This window comes from Aplidium turbinatum, chromosome 13 (assembly GCF_918807975.1).
Source record: "Aplidium turbinatum chromosome 13, kaAplTurb1.1, whole genome shotgun sequence".
NCBI classification, from domain to species: Eukaryota; Metazoa; Chordata; class Ascidiacea; order Aplousobranchia; family Polyclinidae; genus Aplidium; species Aplidium turbinatum.
The window spans coordinates 18,103,535-18,117,882 of NC_137484.1; the positions used below are offsets into that span (position 1 = coordinate 18,103,535).

At 36.5% G+C, this 14,348-nt stretch overlaps 1 protein-coding gene across 1 annotated transcript; it reads left to right on the plus strand.

The window, feature by feature from the left end:
• The first annotated feature begins 551 nt into the window (after positions 1 to 551).
• On the plus strand, positions 552 to 11,268 carry LOC145781601 (prostaglandin G/H synthase 2-like). The gene is made up of 12 exons (XM_082593272.1): positions 552 to 682; positions 1,424 to 1,540; positions 2,488 to 2,631; positions 3,209 to 3,352; positions 3,784 to 3,962; positions 4,212 to 4,450; positions 4,698 to 4,789; positions 5,327 to 5,613; positions 8,183 to 8,330; positions 9,252 to 9,401; positions 9,923 to 10,020; positions 10,357 to 11,268. Exons 1-12 carry the CDS (start codon positions 589 to 591, stop codon positions 10,597 to 10,599), a joined length of 1,935 nt encoding a protein of 644 aa, XP_082449398.1. The 5' UTR covers positions 552 to 588; the 3' UTR covers positions 10,600 to 11,268.
• Positions 11,269 to 14,348: the final 3,080 nt, after the last annotated feature.

Genomic DNA, 14,348 nt, shown 5'->3' on the forward strand with positions numbered 1-14,348 from the left:
GTTATAATATCTAATTGTCCAATAATATTGATGTGCATTATTTTTGTTTTGTGTATATTCTAGCCAAGTTAACGCGCAATACGGCAATAGTCGTTGTTTTTCTTATTTTATCTGTTCTTCATGTAACTTTTTTGTGCAATGGGCAGTAAACTTATGAAATATTCATTTTTTGTCAAAAACATAACAAATACCACTTTAATCAAACGATTGAGCGAAAACAGCCAGTGCAAAACAAACATTTGCATGCAGTAACACGGCATTGTGCAATAAAATGTACACAGCATAGTTAGTCCTTCAGTTGAACGGGCAGATTTTGAGTTTCGCATCCCGTAGTGTCAAGATATCCCTGACAGGGCTAATCTAAATTTTGGATGGAAATAATTTCAAATCGTTTATACCAGAGGTCTTAAAATATACTGTTGTATCCTAAAATCAGGACTACAGGTGAAATTCTAATTAACCCCCACCCCCTTCGGCCCCTTGTAGCGATTGCAAAGGTCTGGTTGATGATGAAACACTAACTTGTACAATTTGTTTTAGGATCTGCATGATAGAAGAAACTTTGCATCAACAATTTTTAAATATAAGATGAAAGCAGCATGTCATGACTTTGTCAGTTTTATATTTTTTGCTTTATCTTTACTTGCATCAAGTTGGCCATCTGAGGCACAAGAACCACTTTGTAAGTGAACTTTGTAAATATATCGCTGCAAATCTTAATATTGCAATTGCAACACAAGCAATGGTTGGTTGGTTGGTTTTGAATCTTTATCCTCGGACTGACAAAGCCGTGATCCGTGATTGGTTATTCCTGGTAGTTTCGCATGTAGTTTTGACTTTAAGACGTTAAAAACTTGGTAGAGGCTTTTGACGAAGGGTCGGTTACCGAGATTGGCACAGTGAAGTTTTTCGATTGTTGTAGTGTTGTTGCCGGGGAATTATTTCATTCATTAGGTGCCGCTGAATGGAGAGCAGTCCTGAAATGAGTTGCTCAAGTGCACACCCCGAGAGTCGAACTTGCGCCGGGTGATCTTGAGCCAGGCGCGTAACCACTGCCTGAGCTAAAGGGGCGGACGAATGCGTAGGGTGGACTAACAATGTAGGCCTATCAGACTGTGGTCTATGCATACCTACACAATGCCAATCAAACAACAACATCAAGACAACTTAGACGTTTCATTATGAATAATAGGTTATTCTGGTATCAATCTGAAGTTTTTGTGACCGTCTAACGACCGTAAGTGATAGTTAGATAGACGTTTGCTAAACGTAAATAAAGTAAAAAAATTATAAAAGTTTTGTTTTCAAAAACTATTATTCTAAAGTAGGCTACCGTACTTCAACGAGGTCCAATAATGCTAAATAAAAAAATTTTCTGAAGGAAATTAAGCTGGGTCTGAGTAAAATTTTATGTCTATTGCAGACGACCCTTGTTGCTCGTATCCATGCCAACACAACGGCATCTGCATGACGTCACGTCTACGAGAACATTCTTGTGATTGTATCAGAACCGGCTACTATGGAACGAACTGTGAATATCGTAAGCACTAAGCAGTTTTATATTAAGTAGACAGCGCTAAGTTATTTTTTATAAAAATAAGCTTATTGTTTTACAAGAATAGCGTAGTGTGAAATTTTTTTTCTTGAATACGCAAGGAAAGTTTTTCCTTCTCAATTTACAATAAACTGAAAGATTAAGTGAAAATCTACTTTCAATTTCAATCTGGTTGACTTTTAGGTGAAGTACAAGCAATGTTGTTAAAAAAAGAAGATGATGTCGTCTAGTTGAAATATAATAAGCTAAATTACGAGCTACTAACCCAAGACGTAGCTAACTTTGCACAAGTGAGTAAGCCATGGCGATCTGTATACACAGGCCTTGACAACGTACGAACTGGAGGGCTGACTGAAGGCCGATGTATTTTTAATTTTGAAGTTTAAGCTAAATTCACTTTATATTCCTTTTAAATGATAATTTAAACAATTTAAATTGCCAAAGTGTGATCACTGAATCCCAAATCACTGCAAAACTCCTAAAATTATGTTGACAAAATGACAATATTTTCTGAAATACTGGTGTTGCCAGACGCTTTTTGGATTTCCAGTACAAGGGCCAAAATCTATTCCGTTATTTGAATGGTAAAAACAGCACAAAAAGTAACTCAAACTCTCACAAAATATAGACAAAGACTCTATTTATTAACTAATACTCAAATTATCAACTTATACTCGCGATTTTGGCTACTAACAGATCGGCCTTCAGTCAAATTTTAAGCTGCACGTTGCCATGGCCTGTGTATAAAGGTCGCCATGGAGTAAGCATAGCATACACGTAAGGGAATAAAGATAGTGCTTCAGCATCAAGACTAAATTGCGCAACTAAAAGACGCTCCAGATAGCCTATATAATTCATACTTCCAGTTCCAACTCTAAATAACCCTCTTCGAGATTTTGCCAAAATCAATTATGAACACGTTCTTTTTGCAGCATACTTTTCGACACGAATCAAGGTTCTGATGACTCCTTCCAAGGACACACTACATTTCTTTTTATCTAACTTTTCGCTCATGTGGAAACTTGTCAACAATGTTCCCTTCATTCACAACGCACTGATGAAAATGCTATTAAAAAGTATGTTCATTGCGTTAGTTTCCAGCTGGGAATATTGACTGGTTACAGCCAATATGTGAATTTGTTTCTTTTTTTGTGTTGCTAGTAAGCGTAAATTTTTAGCAAAAATATAACTTGCTTTAGATAGTTTTGCGTTTTTTTTATCTTTGGCTGGTCAACTTATGTTTAAAATTGGCCGAATCTGTTTAACGTTTTGCCTGATGCTCTAAATCATAATTATTCTCTACTGGCCGACTTGGACCAAACTCGAACTATTTCTACAGCCAAGCCATTCTCAAAAAACCACAGTATGAACCAGCGTAAATCACAACGAATTTAAAACCACATACTGTACCCAAGCATAGGCTACAAGTTCATATTGTAATCAAAGATACCCAGAAAGGAACAGTTCCCTCTCAACCTGTCATGAACTTCTACGGTTTGATTGCGTCGAAAATTTAACTGGTCTTGGCAAAGAAACAACATCTGTTGTCATGTCTTAAATCAAATGATCTGAAGTAGCCCGGTAATTATTAGCGACCCCGGAAGTTATGGCTATGCGCTTTTGCTTGTTACTGGTTTATTTGTTACTTTTAAGTTCGCATCAAAAACGTAGCTGAACCTTGTCCGTATAATGGAGTTTCGGACTATCCAAGCTGGGAATCGTATAACAACAAAAGCGTTTATGTCAGGACTCTTCCACCAGTTCCGTTGAATTGCCCAACTCCCATGGGGATAAAAGGTAAAATAACAAAAGTAACATAATCGGTCACAATATACGTCTCACGATAAGCTAGTATTAGTTTAATCTTAGTTAATTTATTTCAAAGTTGTATTTTTCGAAAACTTGCATCTGTTCATGTTTGAAGACTTAGTTACAGCATGAGCTCAACCGGAAAGTTGGTGTTGTGTGATCAAACGTTTTCACAATTGCCATGATTGTGTAGGAGCCTCTTAGTCATGATGAGGCTATTTAACTCATTCTTATTTTATCAGAAAATAATGAGAATCAACTTAGTGTAACTTAGATGAAATGCAACAGACCGGCCATTGTCTAGCTCTCATATAATTAAGGCATGGCTAATAGGTAGCCTATGGTATTTAAACATCCACACATAAATGTCAACTACAATGCTGTATAAATTATTTTACTAGCCTAAACTTTTGTTTCAGGCAAAAAAGAACTTCCCGACCCCCATATGTTGGTAGAAAAGTTCTTCAAACGCAAAAAGTTTATTCCTTGTCCAAGACGAACTTCCCTTGTATTTCCTCTGTTCGCACAACACTTTACACACCAGTTTTTTAAGACTGACCCAGGTAGAAGATTGCCATATCAATGGGGAGATCAGGCTGTAAGTTATAATTTTTTTTTCAAGCTTAATTTAATTTTATTCAACCCTTTAACAACTCGGGATAGTCTAATATAGAAAGTATTGCAGCATTAAGACTGTAGGCTACTTGGGATGATGGGAATTCGATTTTAATCTGAATAGTTCTGATTTAAAACTAAAAGTTACCTAATAAATTTAATTGTTCAGAAACTTCAATGACAGCTTGTTTGAAAATGAAAGTTTAAATTTATATAATGTTCAAACTTCCAGCTCGATCTTTCTCATATTTATGGCGCTGACAACCAACGCCAGCACGAACTGCGCTCACATGTTGATGGGAAGATGAAGACTTCAACGATCAATGGAGAAACTTTTCCACCCAACATCAAGGATGCCAACGTCGACATGGATGGCATTGATGATGTCCCAGAAAAGTATCGCTTTGCCATCGGTCATCCTGGTTTTACAATACTGCCTAATCTGATATTCTTTTCTACCATTTGGTTAAGGTAAGTTCAAAACCCTTGATTGCATGAGCTAGAACTGACTTACACCTGTTTTCCTTAATGCGAAATGTTAGGGGCCTATCGACGTGTGTTTTTTTTTATAAGTTCTCAAACTCGAAGCTGAAAAAGATAATTTCTTCTTCGTCTGCGAAAAATTAACCTCTTGTTGGAAAGAGTATAAATATAGATTAACCTAAATAGGCCTACACTGCTTAATACTAAGTTGTTTTTCGTCAATTTGTTTGTTTAGAGAGCACAACAGAGTGTGTGATATTCTAAAACAGGAAAATCCTTCTTGGAACGACGAAAAACTTTTTCAAACTGCTCGACTCATTTTATCTGGTAAGAAGAAATTAAGGAGGAGAGTGAGATTGTTTATTTATTTTTAAAGTAGCCCACTAGTTAGATGCATCACAACTCTATTAGCCTAAATGCTAGACTAGCAGCATCAACAAATCTTACGCATTTCGAATCAAAGTGCTTCCAAAGTATTTCAGTCTTTTTCCGACTCAACAGTCAACATCTATCATTTTATTTCATCTTATGCCAGTCGTTGCTTTTTGAGCATAAAAAATTGTATTTATTAGACGAAATAATCAAAGACTACGATACCAATAAAAGCTATGTAACCTTGTAAAGCACAATTAAAAAGTAAGAAAACAATTAAGGCCAATGTACAAGTACAGCGTCAAAGCGATAGACCACCGAAAAAAAACAACAACATAGAAGTGTAATGACTGATGTCTTTGAAAGTAATTCGTTATGTTTGCTCTTTGACCATTGCATTAGTGGACTTTTCACTAAACTTATTAATGTTGTTTTACACGATTTCTTGCTAACTTTTTATGTTTATCTTTGCCAAATTTTATATGTCTCCAGGAGAGACAATGAAGATTGTTGTAGAAGACTATGTGCAACATCTCAGTGGATACTCTTTCAAGTTAAAATACGATCCTGAATTGCTGCACGGAGAAGGGCACTCTTATCACAATCAAATTGCTTTAGAATTCCAACTTTTATATCGATGGCATGCACTTATGCCTGATAGAATTGCAATGGAAAACAAAACCTTTTTCATGCGAGATCTCATCTTCAATCCAGAACCTTTTATAGAAGCAGGGATGTGGAAGTGGACCAGAGAAACATCAAACCAGTTTGCTGGAAAAGTATGTAAGCTATGCAGGACCGTGTGGGCACCATCTCGCCCCCCCCCTGAAATCCACTATTGGGCCTCTACGTTTAGTAATTTCTCTTAAAAATAGGACCAGAAAGCGTTTAGGGGGGCAAACTATTTTAATGTGGGGAGAAAATTTATATTCATTATTTTAGTAAAAAATAAACAACTTTTAATATTTTATAGAAAAAAAAAGAAGGCTATAGCCTACCGACAATGCAGAAGGGGATCTAGAAAAAGTTGGGAAAGGACCAGAGTTTTAACAAAGTGAAATTTATAACATAAATGAACAATGCAAAACTTAATGTCCAAATGAATGTAACAAAAATGGGGTGTGGGGCTTGCCTTCCAGAAGATTTTGACAAACATAATCTTGTTTTGGTCACTTTTTAGGAGCAATATTTTTTTTATTAAAATGCACACTTTGCATCTAACCAAATTTATCAAATTAAAATTGAATTGGGTAAAAGTATTGTTTGAAATTTAAGTTAGCCTACTATTTCAAATTTTTTTTATTCACAACCACAGAAGGATTTCAATAGCCTAATCTATTTCTTGAAAGTTAGTAGCCTAAAGCTAGTAGTGTGTTGAAATTTATCAATTGAATTATTATTATTTAACTAAGCCAGGGGTGTGCAACGTGCGGCCCTCGGGCCAAATGCGGCCCGCGAAGAAAAATTGTGCGGCCCGCGAAGATGTGCCAATTCTGAATTGTGTCCGGCCCGCGCAACGTATTTACAATTTAGTTTAGTCTGGTACGTGGGAACAATTTGTTGTGGAGCGGATTATTGTAGATTTCACACCTTCTGTTAACCATTTTAGAAATCTTCTACCGGCCACCGCTAATCCATTGTATTTAATTATTTGTGGAAAGTAAAAAGGTATGGTCACATAAAAGGCATTATGAACAATTTACGACTTTGAAAAGCTCACGAACAGACAGGAAATATTTTTCACTTTCCAACTTTGAGAGACTATGGAATGCACCCTGAGAAGAAAACTGAATTTGCAGACCAACTTGAAAACATTGTATGAATTTTTGGCTCGTTTCAAGGACTTCAAATCTCATGAACATTTGTTTGGTATGTTCTCTTCGCCATTCAACGCAGACATTGACAAAGCACCAGCAGATATAACTTGAACTTATTGATCTTCAAGAGAAAAAAGGATTTGAAAGCAAAGTAGGCCTATTTAGAAATGAATCTTGGCAATTTTCACCGAAAACATCTCAACTAAGATGACTTTACACATTTGAAAAAATCCTTGGCTTCAAAAATGGCTCTTTTTGGCTCAACGTATTTGTGCGAACAATTTTTCTAAAATGGGCGTCATGACATCACCCTATCGATCGGTTCTGACAGACAAACACTTGGAAAATGGACTTCGAATTGCGAGCACTTCCATTAAACTAAATTTGGAAAAATGCCGTTGGGAAAAGAAGCCAGCTGCAAATTTCTCACTGAACTCGTTTAAAGACGGTGTCACAATAAATTAGAATAGCAGTTTTCTTCAGAAATTTATGTGTCTTAACTTACTATTTCTGAAAGAAGATAGCCCCTAATAACGCCATAAGAATAACATGAATAACAAAAAAACTACTTTTTTTTGCCTGCAACTACTAGCCTAGAAATCATGTTAAATGAACGTGCGGCCCGCGGCTTCACCCAGTTATTTATATCTGGCCCTCTTGTAATAAAGGTTGCACACCCCTGAACTAAGCTATGAGTGAGCAGTGTTTACGTCGAAATATTGCATCATTTTGTTAGATTTTTTAGACACAAAAAACTTTTCACTCCCTTAATCCCGAACTATGCTTGCCTAATATCACCCAGATGAACGAAATGTGGTTGAGCGAGCAAAAGCACTTTACAAAAATGGAAAAAAATTGCAAGACAAAACGCTGCACGAACTAAATATGAGTGGGCCCCTAGTTGGAGGTAGGCCCTCAGTAACGGGTTTGAAAAGCAGTAAGAACGGCCTTGCATGATTTAATTAGCTTTTGATTATCGATTTTCTGTAATATTTTTTTAAAGAGTCAAAGAACACTAAACAGATTAAAATGAGTGGACTCCTAATCAGCCGTGAGTCCTCCGGCAGGGGGGTATAGGGGGAGGTTAACACGACCTTGTATGTGATTCTAATATCTTTTGTAGGCTAATATGTAGGATAGCTGTTCTTTTTGTGATCGATTGCCCTGGTGAATTATTGCCTTGGCTATACTGTAAATCACGATCGTGTGAAGTCAAGCCAATAAACTTTACATAATTCCTTAAATGTTAGCATTAGAACGTTATAAGAAAACAGCTTTGGACAATCTTATAAGTCTGTAGATTGACACGTAGACCAGAAGCATTACATCATTGATGAGTTAATTTGATTTATTTGAGGAAAATAGGGTTAGGTTACTTCTTACCAGCTCCAAATTATTGTGCTGTTATACTAAGAAACAAAATGAAGTAGCCTATAGGCTACAGCTTATCGATCGGTTAAACCATTGTTTGTTTAGATGGCACTTGAAATATGTTATCGCAATCGTAAAGTCTGCTTTTTTATGATTTTAGGTTGCTGGCGGTTTAAATCAAGGTATAGCCACTTTGGATGTGGCTGAAAACGCTATTCGTGATTCGAGACGTTTAAGAATTCAACCCATGAACAATTATCGCAAACGATTTGGGCTGGAACCATATAAAAGTTTTTCAGAATTTATAGGTAAATACAGTGGTGTAAACAGATAGGGACTCCAGAGGTACTTTTATATCCGGGTCCACGATGATTTTAGAGGCCCGAAACGTTTCCAAAGGACCCAGAACAAACAAACCCATACATTGTCTTCTGGAGTATAGTTGCAAAAAGTCCATTGTAATTTGGAGACAACTCTTGCGTTTTGGAGTAAAGGATTCATTTCCTGGATGATTTTATTAATAATTCCTTTCTTGATATTTTTAAGAAGTATTTTTTCAGCGGGGTCTTGTTTTTGGGCGCCCGGGAATGTCATTGGTATCAGTCCCAAACTAATCTTGCAAGTAGCCTACGGCTCTAGGTAAATTGTAGCTGCAGCCTAGAGGGTTGTTTGGAACAAGAAACTTTTAGTCGGTGTGAAACTGAACAATATTTTACGCAATGGAAAAGGTGAGGAAATGAAACAAAAATCTTTGCAAAAAAATTTAAACAAGGAACTTTTTATCGAAGCGAAAGATTTTAAGTTTTCAAAGATTTTTGCTCTGTTTGCCCAAAGAAATAATTAATTCAAATTCTTGTTTGTGTGATAATATCAGTTTATTTATAGCCTACAATACAGTAAACCTGTAACCTGCTTTTTAAATAAAAAGCCTCCTTACATCGTTTCAAATAAATTTGTGCCATAAATTTGCTCTGCTCAGAGGAAATCATCAGGTTGCAAATAAAATGGTGGGCTAGATTAAAATTAAGTTATTACCAGCCTCATCGCAGAGTCGATAATTTAAATGGAAGAAATATCAGTGTTTATAGCCTGAAAATTTTCCAAGTTGTTATTAATTGGTTTGGTTATTTTAAAAAATCTACAGTAGTTAAGGTTAAATGTTATTATTTTTTGAAAATCTATTTTTTAAAACTTGTAGCCCAACTAAACTTATTTTCTCGTGCTACCAGAGGATCCGCAAATGGCTAAAGAACTGGAAAAGCTTTATGGAGATGTAGATGCAATGGAGTTTTTTGTTGGTATTATGTTAGAAAAAAGAAGACACCCCTTGCTGTTCGGACAAACACTCACTGAAATTGGGTCGCCATACTCTCTTAAAGGTGAGCTACAGAAAACAAAGGCTTTTGACATGAAGTTATTATAATGGCAATGTGGTCAGTAAATTACTTCCAACCAAATCCAAGTATTACCTCAAAATATTTGCTTGAAATGACACAAGAACTGTCGGTAAGTAGGCTACTACCACGCCCATCAGGTCCGTTGAAAGGATATTTTTGGCCCCGTACCAATGGGATCCTTGGACCCCAAATCAAGACATTTATAAGGAAAAACACTGTATTCAACGAATACGTGATGATTTCTTCATGCTTCCGGCCCCCTAAAATGACCCCAGGCCCGGGTCCAAAAGCACCCCGTGGACCTCCTGTCAACGATACTGGCCACTCCACATCAGCTTCTTCAAGCACAGTAATCTCTCAAGATGCGAGGTCTACAATGTTGTTTTTTAACATAAGCTAGACTATGTTTATTATCAAATTACCGGAAATTAGAACCTACGTTCTTGTTACAGTTGTCTATATTGGCAATAACATTATTAAGACAACTGCATATTTCTCTGCAGGAATCTTTAGCAATCCAGTAGGTTCCCCTCACTGGTGGAAGCCGAGCACTTTTGGAGGAGAAAAAGGTTTCAACATTATTAAAACAGCAAGCCTAAAGGTATGAAATTGAACTTGCGTTTGTAAAAATACTTTCAAATATTTTTCGTTTTTGAAGATAACAATGAATTTAAGCAGTAGTCTGGAGTAGCATAATCCTCTAGAAAAAGTTACTGTCTAAATTTATGCTTTAGTTCACCGAAAACATATAGGCTACCTACTGCCAATATCTGTTCTATCATTTTGGTATATCCCGATATAGTTATGCAACAATGTTACGTGTGATGGAAATTTGAAAACAATTAGCGCTTCTAGAATATCTTGTTGTGCCTGCAAATCTCAGCTCAAGTTGAATTTGAAATTAACATCCGCCTAATTATTTCTCTTCAAATTTTAGAAACTATTGCAAAATAATGTGAAAGATTGCACTCAAGTATCGTTCGAAGTTCCCGCTAATGTCGAATACAAATCTAGTTCATATAAAAGCCCAAAGACAGATGATACATCACAGATAGTAATGAAAGAGAACTGGGAACGTGAAAATGAATATGAAGATAAAGTTAATGGAGGAAGAGCACCAGAGTGGCATGTAAATAAAGACGGTTTGAAAAAAGCTGTAAAGCCAAAATCAGAGTTATAACGTTTGTGCTTTGGCAAAACACAATTAGGTTAGCCCACTGCTTTTACTTTTGCAAGTGATATCAGCAAAAATAACTTTTATGCAGGCATATAGATATTTTACATGCAAGAGTATTCCTTCTATGTGTGTAAGCTGAATCAGTGCTTATCGATGTTTTTGTGTGACAACCCATACTTTTGACTTTGCGTAAAAAACCTTTGCAGCTCAGTTTTTAGTGGTGAATTGAAGCCCAACGCTGTGCTGTTTCAAGGTACCTAATTTTCGTACAACAAAATAAAATTTATCAATAATAACCACAGAACACCGTCTGGCGTCTACAAATGCTAACCATAGCCTATACATTCAGCTTAACTTTGCAGAAGCAGGTAGGCTATTACAGGAAAAAGGTTATGTAACACAGGCCTACATTTTGAAAACATGGCTTACAAGACAATGATCTGAATTTAGATATGGCAGCCTACATATACACCTTTGTATTGTACAATTATTGTTGAACTGTCGCATATCGTCATAAATATCATAAATATCGTCATAAATATCGTCATACTTATACCTTTTGCGTTAAGTCCTTTTATTTTGTAGCTTATAGCCCGCATTAACTGCTTTCAAACAATCAGTTGATGATGAAACTCTTCTTTAGCAACTTATCAAGCGCAACTTCTTTGATTGGGGCAGAAGATAGGATAGCTGATGAACTTGGTTAATAACTAAACGTCCATTGTGTTAACTGTTCAAGGGCAAACGAATCGATATATCTTTACGCTAAAAATTCAATCTTTATTGAACACAATGCTATCGAACTGAGAGAATTGGGTGAAAATCGTTAAACATGTAGAATATTTGGTGACGCTATTTTAAAACTAACATTGTAATTGAGCATATAGGCATGCTAGTGTTGCCGATAGTTATAATTGCTAATGTGGCTTGCTAGTTATAATTGTGGATTGCTAATTGCTAGTGTGGCCTCTGATAATAATTAATAGGGCTGATTGGCCGTAACTACTAAATTTCCAATGGCAAAGTGAGGCTACAACACGGGCCCAGTTACATGTGCCATTGTATCTGTGGCAACAAGCCCCAAACAGCGGACCACCTTCTTGAGTGCCCTAAGCTTACCACCCAGTACAGCAAGTGGGACCTTTCAATATAAGCTACAACTCCGTCGCAAAAAAAAAAAGGATGTGTCGATCTGTGGTAGACCTATCAACCATATATCGTATATCAACCATATACAGAAGAGTCGATAGAAGAAGGCAGGGTTGTTAAAAACAACAATATTTTAAAATGTAGGCTATCGTTTCATTGACCCAAAATCTTTTATATTGTTTTCGTTTCGAAATGATTTTCGTTCTGGTTTAGCCTATTTCGATTCGAATTTCAATCCATTTCGTTGTGTTATGCATTCAAAACGAGGCTTACGAGATCATCAGAATGCAGAAATACCAAAAGTTTAACCTACGCTTCAAAATGATCTTGCACTGTGTTCTTCAAAGATTTGCTAATGATTGGCATAGCGAAATTACAAAATTATGTGACGTATTACGCTGTAGGGCCCAGGGCTTCTCAAACTATGGGTCGCGACCCCAAATGGGGTCGCGTAATGAAATTTTGGGGTCGTAATGAAATTCTAGTGCCGGTGGGTTGTAGTCTTGCCATGATGTCAATTGACCGCAACCGTCGGTGCGAAATGTCGAACGATAAAATATAATCAATCGTAACAATTGATGCATTGTTACGCTATCATTGCTGTAACGTGCTGACCAAAAGTAACCTTATCGCTCGCATTATGATTTCAGAGTAGCTTATCAACTAGTTTCTGAAGGAACCAGTTACAAGATTAATTGACTATGGATCAGTGGTTAGGTTCCGTAGATTCATGCGGTAACAATTGCAAGCACAAAGAAAACAATTGAAAAGTCAGAAAGAAAAAGAAAATATAATGATCAAAATGATCCGTTTTAATGTCATTAACGTGGATGTCCCCATAATGCAACAAAACTTTAATTGCAACAAAACTGTTGGTGTTTTATTTAAATCCAAGATGTTGAAACTTGACTTTAATCCGATCATATATTTAAATGAAAAACGTATCTGCTTTGAGACCTAGTGAAATATTTAGGAGTAATAATTAACGACTTGCTATCCGATGATGAAGACACGAAACGACAATTACGGTCGTTGTATTGTGCTGGAAACATGTTAAAAGCAAGGTTTTCCAAATGTTCGATTGCTGTTAAAAATGTGTTGTTTCGTTCCTATTGTATTCCTTTTTATGCCTGTCAACTATGGTGCAACTATTTTTCAACCAATAGTAATCGCTTACTTGTTGGATACAATAATTGTTGCAGAATGTTGTTTAATCTGCGGAGACGACGCAGCATCACCTCTGCATTCGTTGATAACAATACCACAACTTTTCAAGCTCTCATTCGTAAAAAATTATACCAGTTTGTAACACGATGTAACTTGTTTTCCAATCAATGAATTAATGAAATAATGCCAACAGACTGTTACTATCAATCTTTGTATGTGGTACAATGCAACTCAGCTCTCCACAACTTTGCAAGCTCTCATTCGTAAAAATTATACCAGTTTGTAACACGATGTAACTTGTTTTCCAATCAATGAATTTATGAAATAATGCCAACAGACTGTTACTATCAATCTTTGTATGTGGTACAATGCAACTCAGCTCTTCGGAGTTGAGTATCTGCTTTGTTTCTACATTTTATGTTTGATTGTAAAATGGACCATGTTGAGTCTGATGTAAATAAATAAATAAATAAATAAATAAATGGGGTCGCATAGAAATATATTTTTCAAAATGGGGTCGCAGAGCAAAAAAGTTTGAGAAGCCCTGCGTGTAGGCGAATGAGGAGGAGCAACAAAATCCAAGAAAGGTTTTCATATTTTTTAATGTAACACCACAATATTTGAGTACGGTAGCCTTTAATAGGGTAGCCACTTTAACAAGTCGAAATTCTGCCACTAAACTTGACTAAAATGAAACCGCCAACCAATCATAAGCTACGGTTTAAGTGACGTAAAAAATGGCGAAAAGAAGATGATAGAAAGCAAATTAAGTGATGGATTTTTTGACAGCTGGTTGGCTTAGGGGTTAGGGCTAGAAGGTAGTCATTTCATTGACGCGGGTTCGACTCCCACCACTGCTATTGCTCTTTTTCTTCTGTAATTACCATATAAAATTCAAAATAAGCGTTAACTCTCTGGATGAGTGCTAGAAGGGTCACAATTGGACGGTAGCCTCTTATAACATGTTCTGATTGGTTGGCGGTTGCATTGTAGTCATTCGCAGTGGCAGAATTTCGACTTGTTAAAGTGGCTACCCTTTAACAGCTTGTAGGCGGACTAGTTATCTTGCATATCTGTGGGTATTATAGCTTGCCATGGTAGACATTATTCTTATAGGAATTGGGCTACGACATCTCGCTTCATCAAAATCTTCAGTCTTTGCTGCAGGTCCGCTATACACTCTGACTTAAAAATTAACCTGCATCAAATCTTTCAACAGTGTATTGTTTTGCTACCCAACTGGTCGGGCTACTAGGCCTTTGTAAAATTGTCTTTTTTTCGCGTCGACCAGGTTTCTGTGCCCTCCTATAGGCTGTTGGAATGCAGTCGCGTTTTTGACCCTAGATGGTAAATTTTTTATAGACAGACGTTTCGTAAATTTTTTAATTGGAAAAACCTAAATTGCAGTTTTGTCATGATATTCGTCATGGTGGACT